Genomic DNA, 21,614 nt, shown 5'->3' with positions numbered 1-21,614 from the left:
CTCCTACACACAAATTACCTATAATATTGACGCAATGTGTACGCTGCAGGCGTGCTTCTAGCATTCACCCGAAGAGTGTTTAGAATGCTCCGAAAGGCCACTTGCTCAACTTTTCCTGTGAATGTGCTGCACGTACTGCGCAAGCCTAGCGATTTCTTTGACCAGTGTTGCCAGCACACGCAACATGTTCTCGAGTGGCGAGTAACATTGGAAACTAGAACTGTACGGACATTTATTCCGACTACATGCAGACAATTGCCGCTCTCAACAGAAGAAGAGGTGCTCTACAGGCCGGCACAGTGGTCAGTGAAATAAAATAAACATGAACGTCTGTTGCTTCCCCGGACACATAGGTAGAATTGAAGACCTCCAACTCTAATAAAATGAGTCGGCCAAGAGTGTCGTCTACAATCTTACCGACGCCGATGTTCGCACAAATGACCTCAGCGGCGCTCTGTTCTAGTCATTCCACTACACAAAGATAACTGACAACGCCCAAATGAATCACTTAACACTAACGAGTGGGCAGTGCAGTTTATTCGCACCCCCATGCAACCTAAGGAGTGCACAAACCGCAACACTTAGACAGTTGCAAGCGAAATTGTGTTACTGACCTGTTCAAAAGAGCGAGTGGTGGAGCGAAGAAACTTAAATTACATAAAACGCTTGCAGAGAAGATGTATGTACTTTGCAACATATCGTTACGAGGATGATGACAGGAAAGGGTGTTCACAGTACTCATGGCAAAAACAACCAACATGATGAGAGCAGGCACCATCTAGTCCTCTTCTTCTTCGTCCCCTAGGTAAGCGCCATATAATAATACCCTCCGGCGGCGAAGGCACCGACTCGGGGCCGCCGAAAAAAGACGGCAGTGAAGGTGGTCAATATATATGTGCGTTGAGGGAGTTCGGCGTAAGTTAAGGCTTCAGACGGACAACGTGAACTGTGTCTCTGCGGGGTGTCGTGGCCGAGGACGAAGACAATTTTTCGATTTCATACGATACGACGTCGGTCACTTGGCAGCGCACATGCTATAGTCCGGTGCAGGAGAATCGTAGCTTCTTAGAAAGTTCAATACGGCGTGCTGGAGACCACCGGAGGACAAGAGATCCCGGGGAAAAGTAGGCGTTTCAATGATGGCTATCGTAACGAGATTTTCGGCCCGCTTGCCACTTGCCAGTCAGTTAGCCGAACGCGCTTAAGTTGGCGCGCATGGTCGGCGCGAGCAATAGCTTCTTGAGCGTATTCAGTAGGTGAGTACGTCAATGGAGGCATCATCGTGTTCATAGGCAAAGTTGGATTTCGGCCAAATAAAGGAAAGAAAGACGAAAAGCCCGCCGTGTCGTGCTGTGATGTATTGTACGCGAAAGTGACAAAAGGCAAAGCTGCATCCCAATTTTGGTGGTCGGCAAACACGTACGTTGCCAGCATGTTGGTAATGGTTCGGTTCATTCACTCTGTTAAGCCATTTGTCTGTGTTTAGCTTTTGTTTGGTCGAGCAATATATTAACATATCACTGGTGACCTGAAATAGAAACTGCCTTCCACGATCCGTCAGATTGTGCTGCGGTGCTTCGTGTTGAAGGATGACGTTGTGGAGCGAGAAGTCGAATACGTCGTTCGCGCAGCTGGTGGGAAGTGTGCGAGCGATTGCGAACCATGTGGCATATTTCATGGCAACGGCAATCCATCGAATTCCCGAGACAGACCTAGGAAACGGAGAATGCAAGTTGTTCCCGACACGCTGACACGGTTTATACGAAACATCGAGTGATTAAAGACAGCTGGCAGATGGGAGTGTGGATTTCTTCCGGTGCTGACAAAGAATGCACGAGGTCACGTAACGACGTCCTGACCTATACATTCATGGCCAGTAGAACCAACGGCGTGCACGATCGTAAGTGCGGGAAACGCCGAGGTTCCTCGCCATCGGCACCTTGTGAAGCTGGGCCAGAACAGTCGAACGTAGGTCTGCCGGAATCACAAGTTAGAGGTCAGGACTATTAGGTATCAGGCTACGACGTAGCAAGGTGCCGTCGCGTAGCACGCAGAGACAAAGGGATGAATCGGGAGCTGTAGAGTTGAAGCGGTCGATATTGTTCCGAAGAGTCAGGTCACGTTGTTGCTCCACAGAAATGCTCAACAGGTCAGGTATAGCAAGCACAGACGGAATGGTATCGTTCGCCGAAGAGTCTGGTGAGTTGACGGTATAACGGGACCGGCAGTCGGCATCTTGATGCAAGCGTGCAGACTTGTAGATAACAGTGAACGTGTACTCTTGAAGTCGTAGTCCCCAGCGACCAAGTCGACCAACTGGATTCTTGAGTGAAGACAGCCAGCATAACGCGTAGTGACCACTTACCACCGTGAAGGATCTGCCGTAAATATGTGGATAAAATTTCCCGACCGCCCAAACAAGAACAAGGCATTCTTTTTCGGTTATAGAACTGTCCCGCTGAGCTGCGGAGAGAAGGCGGCTGGCGTAAACAATGATGCAATCGTGACCACGTTAATTGTGGCCAATGACAGAGTCAATACCATTACCACTGGCATCGATGCGTACTTCGGTAGGCGCAGAGTCGTCAAAATGGGCCCACACAGGTGGTGACGTGAGTTGGTCGACGAGATGGAAAAAGCCCAGGCTTGGTCAAGTCCCTAAAAGAAAAGGACGTCTTTTATGAAAAGATATGTGAGGGACTGTGCACTGACTGCGAAATCCTTAAAGGGCCACTCACCAGGTTCGACAATTTTGAGCTGATAAGCGCGATGCGTAGACGAGGTGTTCATGATCACGTCTGCCAAAGTTTTTGCAACGCTACACACCGCGAAAATAGATGAAATTTCAAGTTGAACGATGGTCCCTCTCCCTTCTGCCGGCACGCGCCCAGAGAATGAGGGGATACCGTATGCGTATGAATGGCCCTACATATACGGCAGTGCAGTCACACTGGTCCTCTACGTAGATGACTCTGCTCTTACGTTGCTAACAGTGGTACGTGACATGACAAAAACTATTCAACACGGCATGCGTAGTTAATGTAATTTTTGCGCAAAGAGAATAATAAAGCTCTAGATGAATAATGAGGCGCCGTAAGGGAATGTAAGCATCTTTTTTTTTTCATTTGTCTTCCGTGAATTGCAACGAGAGGCGGGGCTAATGTGTCGGCGTTTCGCAAGCGTTCTTGTCCCTGCGGTCAGTGCATCGAGCAAATGACCACCATGGAACGCTCCTACGCGTTCGCACACTCATTTTGCTCATCTATTCTACCACGTCTAAGCCAGCGTTTCCAAACCACCCCACAGAAACAGGTAGAAGACCACAAAATAACGCTGGTCACCAAAGCAACGCCGCTCTCGTGTTCGGGGGTTGTACTTGTATGAGCACACCAAGTGCACGTGACCTCTTGGTTGAATGCCCGGGAGAGTGAGGAATAGATTTGGCTTGCAAAGGCTGCGTGGAGGAGCGGAAAGGGTTTCGAGCCCGCCTACTTTGATTCTCATTTCGCTCCACTTCCAAAAACTTGTTTTCTCCACTCGTGATGAACCGATCCAAAAACTTTTTGTGGCAAAATGTTCCTCATCAAAAACACAAGAACTTCCACGGTCTAAATAAAATTTGGTATGGGGCCTGGTTAGTGGCCCTTTAACAAAGCGGCGAAAGTTCGAGCACATGCCGAAAAAAAGCGAATTCCCTTGGAAGAACGTGGAATACGGAAGTTAGTGACAGTGCGTATTTTTGCTGGGTCAGCTTGTATACCAGCACCGTCAACTAGATGGCCGAGAACAGTGATCTCTCGGCGGCCAAAGCGGTATTTGAAAGAGTTGAGTTGAAGACTAGTGGTGCTCAAGACTTGCAAAATAACCGACAAGCGTTGCAGGTGACTGGTCAAAGTCGGAGAGAAAACGACAATGTCGTCCAGGAAGTAGAGGCGCATGGACTTCTTCAAACTCCTCAGTAGCCAGACCATCATGCGCTCAAATATTGCTGGTGCGTTGCACAACCCAAAGGGCATTACCTTAAACCGGTATAGACCATCGGGTGTAAGAAAGGCGGTGTTCTTCCGATAATTTTTATCAACAGCTATTTGCCAATAGCCTGAACGAAGGTTGATAGAAGAAAATTACCGTGCGCTATGAAGGGAATTAAGGGCGTCGTCTATTCGCGGTTAAGAGTAGACGTCTTTCTCGGTGGTTTTGTTAGGTTGCCGGTAGTCGACGCAGAACCGACAGGTGTTATCTTTCTTTTTAGAAGTACCACGGTTAATGCTTAAAGACTCGAAGATGGCTCGATGATGTCCTTAGCGAGCATCTTGTCGATTTACGGTCGAATGACGCCGAGCTCGGTGGCCGAGACACGATAAGGGAGTCGATGAATAGGTCTTGCGTCCGCGTTGTCAATTCGATGGCTCACCAGAGATGTTTGTCCACGTTTTTGTGAAGTGAAATAAAAAAAAAAACGTCGCGGTATCACGCCAACAAAAGGCGTAGGTCCAGGGTTTGAGAAGGGTTCAGTTCCAGGGAAATCATGTCGAAAGTGTTATTAGGTGTCGGGCTAGCAGCAGGAATGCCATCTAACAATAATCTCTGGGACTGCGCTCCACTGGGGCCCTCTATTATGCCAGACCACTTTGTTAGGCTCACTAAATGATCAAATTATGAAAATGAACACCTGTGTTCATCGAGACGGGGTAGGTCACAATAAAAAGTGATGCGTGCGTCTCCGTAAAATGTTCGGATACGCTGGGCACAGCGATGCTACGCAAGCAAAGCGCGAACGCTGTAGAGTCTGAAAGCAGTGTCCATTGGTGCGCTCCGGTCGCACAAACGGACGAACGAACATGAGAATAAGACGTTTGCCCATTGTGAAGAACATCGAGATGCTTGCAAGCCAAAGTGCGCCTGGTGATGATAAGTATGCTGAATCTAAAGCCATGGCTCGTACCCACTAAGGGAAATCGGCCAAGAATCGAGGACCTAATTCAGTGAGACTTTTTTTCATATTCAATATAAATATTCCCCACAAGAAAAAAAAGAAAAGACACCCTAGGTAGAATGAAAAGAGTGCAATATTGTTTGTCACTCGTTCAGATTAGACAATGCATTCATTACCTTGCATGGAAATTAGCGTGGTTAAACAAAGCTACTTGTCTTGTCACCTAGATCTTGGCTTATAACCCAAGGGGAATCGGCCACACTGTACCTTATAATAGAAATTTTTTACACACTGCTTGATAAATAAGAGAAAAATTAGATAAGAACGATAATAATGTTTCTTTAAAGAAAGTGAGAGTGCGGAAGAACTTGATAAACCAGAATATATATATCAAATTAGCAAAAAATGAAGAAGGGACGCAAAGAATTGAATATATCTGGCAGTACCACTAGCGCCGTATCCTTTCAGTTGCCTGAATAAATTTTTGTAGCGCGGACAGAATAGTACTGTGGGCTGTGACCAACTGACTGGCTCCAAACGATAAAAAAGCGGGTGTATTAACTGCTATACCGAGCATATTAACGGGTCTCTCAAGAATGATTCGGCGCAGGGAGCCGAAGTGGCGGTATGTTAAAAGAAAGTGATCTATTGATCCCGGTTCATTTTGAACTGCACATAGGTTAGGTAATGAAGATCCTGATTAGTGGAGATAAAACTTTAACCAAGCAACTCTACAGTGAAAGCTTGTGAGGGTCACCTCACATTGGCGGGAAGGGCATTTTGCAGTGTTCCATGTGAATTGCAAGTGCCAAAATTCTTCAGATTGTACGAGCGATGTTTTGTTGATTTTAAAACATAACAGGCGTTTCAATTGTTCAGCTGTAATAAAAGAAAACTAACAAGCTACTAGTACCACCGGGATATTTAAAGATGCCGAAGCGAGCAAGTCAACAGTTTCATTTAGTGCAATTGCAGCATGCCTTGGGACCAAAAGAAACCCAACTTTTCATAGGCTACAAAGTTGTTGTTGTGCAAATGGCTCGTTGTTGTTGTTGTGCAGTTGTTCAAATTTGTTGTTGTGCAAAGTTGTTCCCTGTGCAAATGGCTCGTACCCAAAGGAGGGGATTGGCCGATTATAAGGTGAATTCGCCCTATACTTTCAGCATTGCGTCATTCCTACAAAACTTTTGTAATATAATTTTTATAAGAAATGCCGATATCAAGTTTGCAGAGAAAAAAATAAAGGAACGTAGTGAGACCGTAATTTAGCAAGAAAATCGTTTAGTCGCAGTGATGCATTCCTGAACGGTGAATAAAACATCCCTGTGGCGGAAACCCAGTGTAGAGGCTCCGAATGAAAGAAGATCAGGTTTTGATAGGTGCAAGCCCAGTCTATAAAAAGGTGGTGCTAGTATGCTTTGCCTGAATAAATTGAAACGGTGACAATGTAATGAGAAAATGACTGATCGTTTCGTCTTGATTACAGTATATGCACATAGGGGAATTCAATATACCTGATCTATGCTAGTAAAAATTGAGGGGGGTAACGCGGCAGCAAAATTTCGTGATGACAACTTCAATCATTCTCGAATTATATCACTGCGCCAGGGAAATAAATGGATGTACTCCGGAGAAGCCGTCTGTGCAGGGTCTGTTATATTTTGCCTGATTTTAAGTGTGCAAAATCGCGCCACCGTAATGTGTACTGTATGAGGGAAAATAGGAATGATGAGAGTCGAAAGCGATGCCTTCGCAAAAGAATCAGCTATTTAATTTAACAACAAACCTTTGTGCCCTGGTGCCCAGAATAAATGAATACTTTGGAGATCACAGGGAACCAGTGATATAAAAATTTTCAGTACAGGTGAGCGACCAGATGCGGACAGAGGAGAGCACACTGATAATGAGCAGTTATGACTGCCACGACTGGAATGGAAATATTTACCTTTCGCAAAGCTAACAATATTTCCATGAATTGAGCCAGAAAGACACGAAGAAAATCTGGTAAGCGAAGTTAAAATGACCAATCAAGTCTGGGGCAATATATTCCAACGCCTGATTTTTCATCTGATTGAGATGCGTTCGTTGCTATAATAACATTTGTTGGCAAAGTACTTAAATAGTCCTGCACTAAACCATTTAAAATGCCTGTAGGTAATAGTTTAGCGTGAGTTGGGAAGATATCAAAATAAACAATTTCTGGAGAAATTTGTTGCTCACCTAAAGGAATCAGATCACTAACTTGAACATTTAGAAGTTCAAGCGACGATTGAACAAACACTATTGGTGGTTTGTAAATTCTGGGCCAATGCACGGAGAAGAATATGTCGGGATTAGAAATAAAAATAATTTGTTCAGGGTTAAGCGGTGTTCGTACAGTCGTAAAAAGGTCTGCTCAGTAAGAATGGTAAATCGACATAATAAGGTTGGTATTCGTGCTTCAAGCTATAACACTGCATTTGCAGTATACTTTGGAAGTGACAAGCAGAGCCGTAAAGCCTCTTTTTTCCCACAGAACGAGTAGCCGAAGTTTGTAGGCTGGCGCACCAGAAAAAAGAACGCAGCCAAACTCTGACACAGGTCGGACATACATTTTATATATAATCAAAAGTGCCTTTCTTGTCATACCTAATCTACAATTGCTCAACCTCCGCAATACGCCCATCGCGCGTACTGCTTTTTTCGCGATGTATTCAATGTCAGACGCCAATTTAGATGTTTATTATACATAACTCCAAGATATTTCAATTATTGTACTTGTGGGATATCTTGAAGCTTGTAAATTATAGATATGTGCACGGGATCTTTGATCGCAAAAACGAGAATAGCACATTTACTGGTATTCAGTTGCAACGTCAATTCAACCAGCCAATGTTCCATTTTATTTAGATATGCTTGGAAGATAAAGTAAAGACAGTGGAAGTCATGTGCCATAGCAAAGAAAGCAATGTCATCGGCATAAACAAAGGTTTTTACATCTTAATGAACGGGGATGGTACTAAGCAATATGTTGAATAATACCGGGAAAAGTACTGACCCCTGAGGTACACCTCGGGTTCGCTTGTGCTTACAATAAGAGAAACCACCTTGATAACAATATAATTCTCTTCTACTTAAAAATTCCGCCACCCATTCTACTATATTAGGTGGAAATCGATGACTCTATAACTGATTAATCAAGATAGAATACTCTACACTATCGTTTGCTTTACGTATGTCTAACGTTACTAAAGCCGCAAACTGCTTTTTGTGACGGGCAATATGAATACGACTTTCCAGATCTACATGTGCATGCATTAAAGAATATCCAGATCTAAAGCCAATTTGGGAAGAACTCAAAAGTTGTTTCAATAATAAACCTCATTATACGACCATGAAGTACCCTTTCAATACGTTTTACTACATTAGATTTAAAGGCAATCGGTCGTATGTTGTCTAAATATAGCCTGCCCCCTGTTTTTTAAGCAATGTTATTTTTTCGCAATTTTCCATTCAGAAGGGATCCATGTTCTTCTAAGGAAATAATTGACGAGACCAAACAGATCATTCGGATATTCCCTGTGTAGTATTTTAACATTTTCTTTGTTATTCCATCAGGGCCTTGTGCTGCATTTGGCTACAAAGCTGATGCTGATGCTGATGCTGATGCCCTTTGATGGATGGCGCTTACCCACAAAGGGGGATGAGCCAAGAACCGGGCGGCAGGATACTTAAATGAAACTAAACTGAAAATGAAGCCAATCTGAAAAAGTAGCTTAAAATAATACTACCAAAAAACAAAAATGTGTGCTGAGCAAGCGGTCAAACCATTTTTTGTTTTTGAAAGACATAACTACGAATCATAAACTAAAGATCTGAAAAGGTAGTGGTTCACTAGCATGGTAATCTTTTAGTTGCGTTGATGTAATCAAACTCCTGTTTGCGTTGCGTTGATGTAATCAAACAAAGCTCCTGTTTTTACACATGAACGTCAACCTTTTCACTTTATTACTGCACACCTTTCAGGGTGTGTCCCACTATGCACTGAAAACATCCGTGAAACTACGCAACGCAATGATGGCTTTTGTCTCAAAAGCTGGCTGTGTCATCCACAGTTGAAACGGGTGCCTTTCTTCACTGACATACTTCGCTCGCGCGGGGGGTAGACTCAGCACAGTGGCTGCGCGAACTGCCACTCTTGGTGGTCGTATTTGATAAGCATCAGCGGGGAGAGTTCGCAAACGCGTTATCCATCACACACATCACGGGTGTGCGTGATGGATAACGGCGCCCAGGGGTTTTTTTTTTTTGCGAACAACCAGCATTGACGCGCAAATCAGGGGTGGATAGAGGGCAAACTCAACTGCTAATGCAATTTTCGAGCTTTCACAATGCCGTATTCAAGGACTACCGATAAGTGCTCCTACGCAGTTGCACTTTCTTGCGCCCAGTGGAAAACATTTAAAAACGACCCCAAACGCACCTGATTGCATGTGTGCAGAGCCTAAATAAACTTTGATGATTGACTATATATGAGGTTTTACATCGCAAAACCATGATATGATTATGTGAGACGCTGTAGTGGAGGACTCTGGCGACTTTGACCACCAGGGGTTCTTTATTGTGCACCCAAATCTGAGCAAATGGGCCTACAACATTTCTGCCTCCATTGGAACTGCTGCCGCCACAGCCGGGATTCAACCCTGCGACCTGTGGGTCCGCAGCCGAGTACCTTGGCCGCTAGACCACTGTGGCGAGCTCTACACAAACTTAGAAATGCGCTTTGTCCAAACACTAATCATTGCAAAAAAACGAACAGTTTTATTGTAAGCACTGCAACTATGAAGTGCGAATTTTTATGACTAATTTCTGAAGAACGAGCACCTATTATGAAGGAAAATAATAGTGGCACCACCAGAATAGCATTTTCACAAACGTTTTTATAATTAATAAAAAAGCTGAAATTCTGGTCATCAAATATTTTATCTTAGCTCGAATTAGAACCATGGCTCCACTGACGTATTTTCGTCATGGATATAATGCCGCAAAACCATGTTAACAGATTTCAATGAAAGAAACGAGAAAGTCTCTATCGAGCAACCACTCATTCCGCAGCGCTCGACGCTCACCAATAGGCATTGAAGCGTGCGCTGTGAGGAGGGCTAACAGCAAGCCATTTATATACACCATATACCGTATGGTAGTCTTCAGATCAGTAGCGAAATGGCCCTAGGGGACGCGTTGGGCTCACCATAAATGGTCATCGCCAGCGCTGCCAACTCTCGTAGAAAAAAAGTAGCTAGAAAGCCGCAAAAAACTAGCCAGAAATAGCTGAAGAAATCCCCCAAAGAGCTAGAAATGTCACAAAATTATTTTTTGAAAGTTTTAGACATTTAATGTTTGAAACTAGTCTTCTGGCGCTTGTATTGACTTAGAAGTTAAACAGAGGCACCAAGTCGCGTTTTGTTGCTCTCAACTACGCAGAACATGTATGAACGCAGAGAAAAGTGCTCCTGCTTTGCTTGTAATAAATAATAGCAGGGATGGCTTCAGCAAAGCGTCAAAGCTTGCGCACTCTCAAAGAGGAACTGGGAATGCACCAGAAGCTCTGTACAAATCACGGGTGTGCGAATATTCGAAAGTTTTGAATAAGGAATTGAATAGTGCATGATAGAAAAGCCGAATAGTCTTTGAATAATCAGCACTCAGCAGGAGACTTCAGTGGAACAACGCGTTGTAAGATAGATGGTCACTTTCATTGATTAAATAAATATTTCTCAAGGCACCTGTAGTCTAAGGTGCATGCAAGATGCATGCAAGTTAGGAGACACCAAACTCAAGCTGTAAAGGAAAAGAGCTACGTCCATCATCGGGTGAAAAATTTCTTCCTTTAAGCTCATGTGTGACTGAAGTGAATGTGCCTTCAATCGGCTATCCTTTGCATCAGATTCGTGAAATGACGTTTGACTTTCACGAGTTGGCTGGTAGAAAAACTTACGAGAAAGCTTAAGGTGCCCTTACAATAAAGCACGCCTTTAGCAAAAAAAAAAAAACTTAGAATCTACCGTAACTTTAAACAAGCGTACGAAGGGCTTTTCCTCGAAAATCGTAAAAGGGTGGAAGTATGAAGCTGCAACGCCAATGGGCCTTAACTTCTGTGGTACATATATTTACTGTTCAATATCGACATTTGGCAGAGCGTCATCCTTTGCAGCTCAATATGATTTTATCGCGCAGATTTCTGAAGCGCATCACATGGAAAGCTGTATTCATGGCATTCTGCATTTTCTCTCTTTTTTTCTCTCTCTCTCTCTCTCTTTTTTTTTGTGTGTGTGTGTGTCATGACATTTTGTCGCAAATTAGGAAAAATTATAGTAGACGAGAAATCACGCTTTTTGTCGGTGGCAATTCATTGATTTTTCCTGCACTTCCTTACGTTCACTTTACGAAAAAAATCTACTGCTCAAAACACAATGCCCTCTATGCTTTTGTTGGATGAAAGGACAGTTAGTTTTATATATACGTACAAGTATTCTTCACTCAGCACTAATAATACAGAAAATATCAATAGACTACAACTAGAGTTACCTAAAATAGCTAAATTAGGAGCTAATGTTTCGATAAAAAAGCTAGACAAGCTACTCGTCGATAAATATATTTTTTGTAGCTAGCCGAGCCCAAAAGTAGTTACATTTAGCAACAAAATTGATAAATTGGCAACAATGGCCATAGTCTCCTACGTTTTCGAGAACTCCGCCTCCACGGAGCATGGTATCTCATGAGAGCGTGCTTCTCAGACGAGTGATTCGGGAGCGCACGAAGTGCACTTCACTCTTAGCCACCACCGCGTATGCGAAATCCGTACGCTGCTCACTTATGAGAATGCAAGAATAGGAACAGTTGTTCACGCTTGTCCTCTGTATACTTTTGCGTTCGTTGAGTGCGTCTTTTTTCAATTTGAATTGTGTTCTTTAGGTGTGAAGCTGTGGCAGTAGTTTGTCCTTGCCTGTGTATGCTTATTTTGTTAATGCTTTCTGAATTAGGCGTGCGTCACAATTTATCAGTTACTTATCGTGATTTGCGTAACCTAATGAGTTGTTGCCGTTGCGTTATTTCGTTTATTCTTGTGGGACAACAATCCACATAAATGCTCAAGTACCTCTCTTTTTTCACTCTCACGTTATACCAATCCCTGAACATTTAATCAGCCAAACTTTGTTTAACTAAAAAATGGTCGTTTCTACAATTACTATTTTGGTTCTGAAGGTTGCCCTGTGCCCACGCATTAGCCATAAAAGATTTCACCATTTTACATGCCGAATCTTTCTCGAAATTGCATACTCAGAAATAGAAATAGTAATATAGAAACAATTTATTATTTCTATACCAGCATTGTATTTTCCTTCAAAGTTCAGGAGAAATCTAGTAATCCCTCTTTTCATGCTACTTGCAAAATTGTGTGGAGTTTGCTTTAAGAACAACCGAGGAATAGACAGCAGTAATTGTACGCATGTGTTTGTTCTTTAACCTCCTTGAATGGATTATGAATTACGTCATTTATTTTGGTACTGAGAAGCTACAATATTTTTTTCGCAATAAGCATCTACTAACCAAATGGACTGCGATGGAAATCTTTGCTCATTAGACCTAATGAACTCAAGAACAAGACAGAAGAAACGAAAACAGGGCTGTTTCCTTCTAGACTGCCTATTTCCGGTCTTTCTACTGTGTTCGTCTCATCGAATGTGCCACGATTCCCATCACAAGTGTGCAACAACTCCCTCAGCAAGAAGTTCTATAATAACCAAAAGAACTTTTAATAAATAAGCAGCACGCATAAATCAGAACAAAAAACGCAAACATTACTATGTGCTCAAACGTTTTGCTTGATATGGTGACTTGATGTTTATTGACCTTTACACTCCGCGTGAAGTTTTCTTGAAATTTTACAGGCTTAAGACAGAGCCGACACAAAAAGCGTTCGTTGCTGGTTGGCTGAAAAACCCTCCATATTGTTTTGCAGCTTGTACTTCAAGATATCAAAAAGTTGCAACGGCAGTGAAGTTCTGGGTCAGCCCTACCTCTTCCACCTCGCCATGGCTGAGGGAGACGCGATCCCCATGGAAATGAAGGCCGCCTTCTTCGATGACACCTGCCAACCACCAGGACCAGCTGGAGGATCCTCCATTTATCTTCGCGAATACGAAGGTAGCGTGACTCACCTCATTTTGAAACTAATACTTACACATCCTGAAATGCATCTCATGAGTTTAGTCGTGTAGTCTTTGAATTGAGTGATTTTGCTTTATCATAATCACTCAATTCAAAAAATTTTAACGTCTCATTTCTAAAGCATACTTAGTTAGAAAGCGACACGGTTTCTGCTTTTGAAACAGACTTGCTTTGCTATTTTATAGAAAGCACATTCATGAGAGATTACTCTCATAAACTTGACGTGAAGATTGCCTTTCATGAAATGAAAACTTTAATGCAAAAACAGCAGGTAATGAAGCCAGGGAAAGTAAACGGGACCTATGTGGTACTCTAATATGAGTATTGTGGTAGTTGTAAAATCGTTGAAAAGAAAAAAAAGTCGCATATTTTTCTCGTAGACGAAGCAGTCAACCTGATAACAACAAATGAGAAGGTCATGCGAGGTATGGCAAGCACATCGAAACGTGCTTCGCGTTTTACACACAGAAGTGACGCAAAAAACGTACAACATGTACAAATTAACGCAAATAGGCGTTTCAATTCTCATTTCGATGTGTCTGAAAACCGTGCCCTTTTCGCAAACGAAGACTGTGCAGCGAGTCCAGTGGCCTTTGTGCGCCCGGTAACTACGGCAGAATTGTTTCGGTGAAAGCCCAAGGGATACGATTTTTCCCGAATGGGGATAAGGGCGCGCACGTGTGAGCGTCCCCATTCTATTCGAGGCAAAGTACGCGTGAAAGCTGTGAGTGCGCCGCCGCGCCGTGACGATCTGGCGATGCACGTTTCTTGCACCATCTCGCTGGTAATGCTGAAAACATGATAGTTTCCCAGAGATGGCCATCGCCAGCGGTAAGTAGTAGATGTAAATAGTTTGCCGTTTCAACGTCGACGACAAGCCGGCAGCCAAATTCAGCCGAAAGGGTCCATACAGTTGCTACGGCCATAAAAATAAGGGGACAAAAAGACGGTTGCTGCTAACAGTGACCGAATAAGCAACTTTTTACTTTACGCACCCGATGCTCTTAGCAACTGAGCTGCGGTGGTGACCGTACCGTGGTTCACTTCTACGGCAGCAGTGTACACGCAAATGTGGGAGTGTTATTGAGCGCTGCTTTCAGCCATGACGGCGAGCGTAGAACACTTTTTTGCCAGATAGCGTCTCGTCTCACCTGATCACTAATAAATCTTTTTCACAATTCGAAAGTGCACTTATCTGCACTGCATATTTGCTCAAGTAATGGTGGCACATGTGCTTGATGCGGAGACTTGATGCTAGTTCAATGTGCTAATGTTTGCCGATAATGTGTATTTATATGAATAGTGTCAATTCTACAATTTCCGCGTCTTTGCATACGCAAACTGCGCTTGAACAAGCTGTTTGCAGAAAGTGACTATCAACAGTTAGTAAAAAGTGCATAGCTGAAAAGCTGGCTTTAGAATTTCTAAACGATTCTATAAGTCAGAAAGATATTCTAGCCCCCCGATTACGCTCATGCGTATCTTCTGAGTAATTGTGCAGCTTGTGAGCAACCTTGTTTCTTTACAAGTATGAATGAACTCGACCAGCAGGAAGGTTTATTGGACAAATTAGCCCTCGCCTACAACCTGAAGTCATCAAGTCTGCCACAGCTAGACCCACAATATGACTAAAGGCGGCGTTCATTACCACATTCAAGTTCACATGCATGTAAGTACCCGATAAGGGAAAGAGGTGACGACCGTCACCATAGCTGATTTGCTAAGAGCATCGGACACGCAATTTAAAGGTGATACTCGATCACTTTCTATCGTAAGTTGTTTTTTCGTCCACTTTACTTTTTACACAAGTATTTCACAATTAGTGCCATTTTGAAAGCAACGCACAATTATATTGTTCAATATCTGCCCTGGCTACATTGTCTGCTGGTTCTGAAAAGGCTAGGTCAAACAAGAATACTCGCCCTCAGTTTATTTACGTTATTTATCTATAGCGAGGGTCTTGTTCTGGCCTGCCTGATGTCACTAGCCTTGTGGGAAATGTCTGCGAGTGTGGCATCGAGGTGACCCCGTCATAGAGCACCGCACACTGTCCGGGAAAGGTTACCACTTTGGGAATATTTAGGTCAAGATACTTGGCCTCGTAAGATGTGGTGGTCTGCCAATTCACCCAGGTGTGGAGAACGAATGAAGCGATTCTTGCTAGCAGGTCGAGCAAGAAAGTTGCATGAAGACATTTGTTGCAAGATATCGCATAATTCATTACGAAACGCAAACACTGCGGCCCTTAGCACAATCCAGCACCTAGAGTCATTTTCGCCTCATGGGCGTGGCATGCAGCGTTCTCTAATAGGTTTCCTTAAGGATGCTACTGAGACAAATAATGACAATGCCCATTTTCTTTGTTTTCGTCATCTCGCTCAAAGTACCAATCACTTCCTCCCCCCAATTGAAATGTTTCTGTGCTGTACTTGTTTTGCCATTGCGATCGTACCATCTTTGATGAAGCGGCTACGTCGTATTGTGACGTCGTAGTGTAAGCTTTCGTCGAGCGACTTCCCGAGTTTTCACTATCTGTAACAAAATAAAGTCGTCATCGCATGGAATTTTTTGCAACAGTTGTGATGTTTCCCACTCCCACAGCCGATTTTCATGTTTGATTGGGCATTAAGGTTGTAAGCAGACCAATTAAAGTAAATAGGTTGACTGGACGTTTTAAAGCAATACTGTCAGACCACATGCTACACTGCCGAAAAATCGCCGTAAACTGGCGGTAAAACAACAAGTAAACTCTTGAGCGCAGGCCGTAGCCCATTACGGCTTAGCCGACTATTGAATCCGTCATTACAAAAATCATCAGTGCCGTAGCTTAAAGATGCTAGTATCTTAGAACCGTAGTATTTTTAAACATCACCTATTCCACAACACAAGTGAATAGAGAGTAAAAGAATTGGGGGCCTAAGACACTCGGTCTAATGTGATTAAGTGTTTCCTAAATACAACAGAAAAGTGAGCCACGTAACTGTCTGCATGAGAGTGTGACACCGTGAGAGACTGAGCAGTCTCTCACGCGCTGAGTGCGCAAGGCCGTTACGCGCCTGAAACTAAAACTCTCTATTGTTAGGTAACAGTAACACACAAGTTTATAGTTTCTACCGCACATGGATCCTGCATAACATGTCAAATGTGGTGCTTGCATGGAAACTATTTTATTGATATTTTTACTGTTATGTCTGTAGAGCTGCTTGTGGCCATAGATAATTTATTTGAACTACAGAAAAAAAAACTAGTTCTCAAGCGTAGCTCAAGCGTTGGAGTCACTAGTGGCCAGCGTTCGACACAAGGCCCACGCTCGTGCCACAGCGTCAGGGCAGTCAAGCGCGCACTTCGTTGTTGGCGCCTTCTCAGGCGACATATCCATGTGCACTTTTTTGACGAAGTCTCCGTAGAGGTCTGGAGGTCGCGTAATCTCTGGCGGTCGAACACTGCGGGTCGTCGCTGATTGTGACGTCAATGGTTGCGCGGCAGTGTTGTCCTGCATCTCAGGTAAGTCAAACCGATCTCTTGACGTATTTTGTGGTGTTGCATCCACAATCCGCGCTTCAATCTGTCGGCGATTGGTTTTTTTTTGTTTCAGTCTTACTCGTTTTTGTCGTCATATTGAGGGGTCGTCCAACCTTTGCGTGGTCACTTTCTGCAAGCCAGAATCGTGATCCGACGTGGCGCAGTATTTCGCCTTCAATCCAAACTGGCGTTTCCAAAAAACTCCTGGATAAACACTCTCCCCTACAGCGAAGTGTCGTGATTTCGTGAATTTCTCCTGGCTCTGAGTAATTGGTTTCTCCCCCTCCCGTTTAAGAAGATCGACATGGCAGAACAAATCTTGTCCGAACACCACACTCGCAGGTGTCATTGCTGCGGCAGTGTGTATAGTCTTGTGTTGCCGACACAGAAATCAATCCAGTCTGCACTGTATACAATTGTCCGCCTCCCTGAGCGGTGCTTTTTTTTCAGCTCCACTATATGGCGTTCTGCCTGGCCGTTTGTTGCAGGGCGGTATGTCAGTGAGGTTGCAGCCTGTATGCCATCTGACGCATAGAGCTGCTTCATCTAATTGTATATAAATGCTTTACGTGGTCGGAGATTACCTTTCGGAAGATGTCAAACGCTGCGAAGTGGCTTCGGAGCATGTTGATTACAACCGCAGATGTCGCTTCAGTCTCGTGCAGGGCTTCCACTCACAATGAGTATGTGTCCACCACAACCAAGTATGTGCCCCCGAGTAGTGGCCTCGCGAGGCCAACGTGTACTGTGCTCCACGGTGTCTGGGGTGGACCTAGGTATGAATAGGAGGTTTATATGGGCTGTTCTGCGTTGAATAGCATTCAAGACACTGTCGCACAGTTTTCTCCATCAACTTGTTGACTCCAGACCACCATTTTATAACTCCTCGCGCACTTCTTCATGGCTACCATGCCTCAGTTACCAGCGTGCAGAAGTGCCACGACATGGGATCGGGCTTAGCTTGGTAGAGCAGCGGCCAACTGTCATCCTGTTCTTCAAGAATATTCAGTAAAAAGCCGGGAACCCGAAAAAGGATTGAAGTGCTTGTTTGTAGTTTGTTGCTGCAGCGTCCGTTATGGCTCAAACTCTCTCTTCGTTAGTGTAGCACGCATGTCTCATCCATTCGGTGTCCCGAAAAAGAAACTTCTCGCATCGCAACGCAGCTTTTGTTCTTGCGGAAACTAAGGTCGCCCTTCTGTAGCCTCCCGAGCTCTTCTTTCAGTCTCTTGGCGTGTTACATGGCGTCTTTCCCACTCATCATGTCATCTAGCTATGTGGAAACGTCTGTATTGCTAGGCAGCATAGTCTCCATACAGCGTTGAAAACCGACTGGAGCTGCCGATGTTCCGAAACGCAATGTCTTCACGTAGTAAAGCCCTTTCAGGTGGCGTCACGTGAAGTCTGGCATGTGTATGCCAAAACTAGAGTGCCGAAGACATTTCCTCCTCTGAAGTGGCTGAGTATTTCATTAGTTGTGGGAAGTGGGTTGTGCCTTCTTTGATACGTGGTTCACTGTGCAACAATATTCACCGCATATTCGCAACGAGTCATTTTTCTTCCGAACGAGGGGTGTTGCCCTGTCCCAATGCTGCGCTGCTTCGATTATGCCTTGTCTTCGCAATCGATCCAATTCATCTTCTAGAGCCGGGAACTGGTCGTGCTTTCAAAACTTTGGCTTCGCTCCTTCTACGATTTCTATTTGTACCACGGGACCGATGTGTTTTCTCATGTACTCGTCAAACACAGACTTGTACTTGTGGAGATTCTTCAAAATAATTTCGTCGTCTGTTACAACGAAAATTCCCGTGATCTATATACCCAGATGGTGAAACAAGTTTCGTCCAACTAACTTATAACCTGTTCTTTTGATGACAGTAGGTGGTAATGTCAAGGTATTGATTCTATGCGTAACATTCACCGTCTACCATCTGAGAACACGAGAGACTGCCATGACCATGTGCATAAAAATGTTGTCTGTTTGAAGCTGTAGTGTGTCATTTGTTTACTTGGCTTTGAACGTCGCCTCACTGATGAGAGTGCATGCTGCACCCTAGTCGGCTTCGAAATCTAAGAACTTGCCAAATACGCGTAGCCGAGTCATGAATATCTGCGTGCTGGACGCTTCGAAAATGGTGTTGCGCTCCTGCAGGGCCACGTCTGATAAGTCTTATTCAGTCGTCACTCATGCTGAGGCCACTGTAGAAGATAAGTTTCGAGGGTATTCTATGCTGTTGCTCGTTTATGCCTCTTTCCGCGTTTAAAGCAGGCATTTTTGATGTGTCCGTATTTTTCGAAGTATTTGCATAAGGCTGTTTGAGTCTTACAAGTGTCCGGACTAAGTCATGCGTTACGACGCCAGCAGCATTGTTTGTTATTTTGGCCAGAAGTACTCGAGTGAGCCTGGTCATTTGCCTTGTATATACTTTTGCAGAATTCATGAATCTCTTTGAATTAGTGTCCTGTTTTTCTGGTCTTCGACGGTATTTTCAGCTCGCAGTGCGAGGTAAAAAGTTTTCTTGTACGTCAAGTTCTTTCTTGCGAACAGCCCTTGCTGAACCTGCTCGTTCCAAAGACCACAAATGGAAAGATCACGTGGCATTACGTCCAGATGCATTATTGTCGGATTCACCAGTGCCTGCACTTGTGCTGAAGTTTCAATTTACAGTTAGCTTCATCAGCGCCGTGACGTAATCACTGATACTTTCGTCTTGCCGCTGGCCATGTCATTGGAATTTTCTCTAGCAGAAGACCTCACCCGGTTATGCGCGGATGTGAAGCTCACATCTGTGGGCTGCTGGGACTTAACGAGAGCTCAGACGATGTTGCAGGTCTGTTCTCCGCACAGAGTTCGCAAATAAGCGCAATTGTTCGAAGCGTCTGCAAAGTCGTTAGCCTCAAAGAACTGTAGCCTTCCATACCAGAATCCCCAGAAGCCGAGGCTGCCGCTGAATTTGGGTAGCTGATAAAGTAAGGCGTCACCATGTCCTTGAATATGAGGTCGTTTGATTGCCGATAAGTCCAGTCTTGCTCTCCAAATACTACGTCTGCACAGCCGTTTGGGGCTGTAGACGATTTACTGAACTACAGTAAACGTAAATGATTTCGCAAGTGTGGCTCAGGCGTCGGAGTCACTACTGGTCAACATTCGACATAAAGCTCGCGATCGTGCCACGGCGACCGTGCAGCCGCACGCGCACTTCGTTGTTGTCATCTTCTACAGCGACTTGTCAATTACTGTTTGAGAGCAGCCATTTTAAGAAATAGCCGAAGTACCAGAAAATGATGCAACGTAAAAGATGAGAACAAAGAGTGCCACATAAGCCAGCGACTAAAATAGACCTATCTGCGTAACCCTCTTCATTCTGTATCAGGACGCCTTCATTTGTATCAGTATGATTCTGCAAACTAGGATTGCAGTTCTGAGTTATATATTATAACTGGAACAAAACTTGCATATCCGAGAGCGCATAAAATATCAACATATTTAGAGTCATTTGATAACGTATAGCTCCCGAAAAATTCAAATGGGTCACCTTCTTTCCGCAAGCTTCACATAACGTCATTTCCCAAGGTACATGAAATCTGGCACATTTTTCGGTTAAACGAACGTTTATAAAACTAGTTATTGTATGACTCCCGTCTGTTGAGTTTTCCCATTTTCTTCCAAACACTTTCAAACATTTTACGCCTAGTGAAAGTGAATTTCAGTAGTATGGTGTTAAAAAACTTTATTTATATCCGTAATTTTGTGAAGTAGAACGCAATGGGCCCCTCCCATGACGGGACGGATGCGTCTAGCCTATCCGCCAAGCCATGGGTCTGTCGGACTGTCCGTTGTTCTTTCCGTAAATCTGGACTGTGCAGCGCATAGAGTGACTTTCACAATGTAGCGTCTTTCACCTGTAATGTAGGGCACCACCAGAGCATGTGATCTAAGCTGGATAAGTCTGAGCTAAGCACGCATTTGTCGGACGTCTAATTTTTGTATGTACTTTGAGTGCGGCAGTGAGGTACACCCCAACGTGCAAGAGTCTTCGCGCATATGTCTAAGGACTATGTGGTGGTAGATCCTTTTGCCTCCTTAGATAAAAGTACTTGAAAGTGTAAAAAAGAGAGAGCACTCCAGCGTGGACGCAGCAGCATCAAGCGTGCAGCAGAGGCTTGAACTCGCGAACTGCAGTGGGTGCATTGCCTAAGTAGCAACAACCTCTACGCTCATTAAATCTCCTTTATATTCGGTGGGGTGGCTTGGTACCATTGCCTCTGCCTTCCTGCTACTGTTCAGGAACTTCGTTCTTGACACCCACCCTCTGCTATGCCGAACTACGAGCAGCAGAGGCTTGCATCCCCTCCGGCCAGCTGTCCTGGCAGTCTTTCCCCGCGGCAGCCTCCAATCTTTAACGGAACAGAATACAATAGCGTTGAAGATTAGCTCTCGACTTTGGAAAGGTTGAAGGCTTTGAACAGATGGGCGGATGCGCACAAGTTGGCACGCGTGTCGTGTAACCTCGTAATTGTGGCCAACCTTTGCCTCAGAAATCATGAGGAAAATGTCCCGACGCGGCCGCAATTCAAAACACCGATTGCGGCAGCCTTTGATCGACGTGCTGGCCGAAAACCTCGTACCAAGCAACGTTTGCGCACACGCGCACAAGAGAGTGAAGAAGCTTTCACGAGTTGCATTGAAGACGTCGTCAATTTGTGCAAGCGCATGGAAACCGCAATGACAGAAACGAAAAAAGTTAAGCACATTATGAAAGTCATTGATGACGACCCTTTTCAAATGATCTTCGCGAAAAGCGTGCCCACAGCTAACAACGTCAGCAGCTTCTGGCACTGCTATGACGAATTGCAGAAGCTGCAAGCTCTGACAATACATCTTCCAGCGCATGATTTGGCATCACTGTCTACTGTGACTAGTGGTCAAGACCAAGTAACGCTAATG

At 44.3% G+C, this 21,614-nt stretch overlaps 1 protein-coding gene across 3 annotated transcripts in view; it reads left to right on the top strand.

Moving 5' to 3' along the window:
* Positions 1 to 21,614, top strand: part of LOC142818066 (uncharacterized) — a 499,687-nt gene that overhangs the window by 267,100 nt on the left and 210,973 nt on the right. For all 3 annotated transcript variants that reach the window (XM_075896306.1, XM_075896305.1, XM_075896307.1), the window contains one exon: positions 12,939 to 13,123. In XM_075896306.1, coding sequence (XP_075752421.1) covers positions 12,939 to 13,123 — 185 coding nt within the window. The remainder of the gene's footprint in view (positions 1 to 12,938; positions 13,124 to 21,614) is intronic.

This window comes from Rhipicephalus microplus, chromosome 5 (assembly GCF_043290135.1).
Source record: "Rhipicephalus microplus isolate Deutch F79 chromosome 5, USDA_Rmic, whole genome shotgun sequence".
NCBI classification, from domain to species: Eukaryota; Metazoa; Arthropoda; class Arachnida; order Ixodida; family Ixodidae; genus Rhipicephalus; species Rhipicephalus microplus.
The sequence above is the reverse complement of the archived record's forward strand: the minus strand, read 5'-3'. Positions and strand labels throughout refer to the sequence as shown.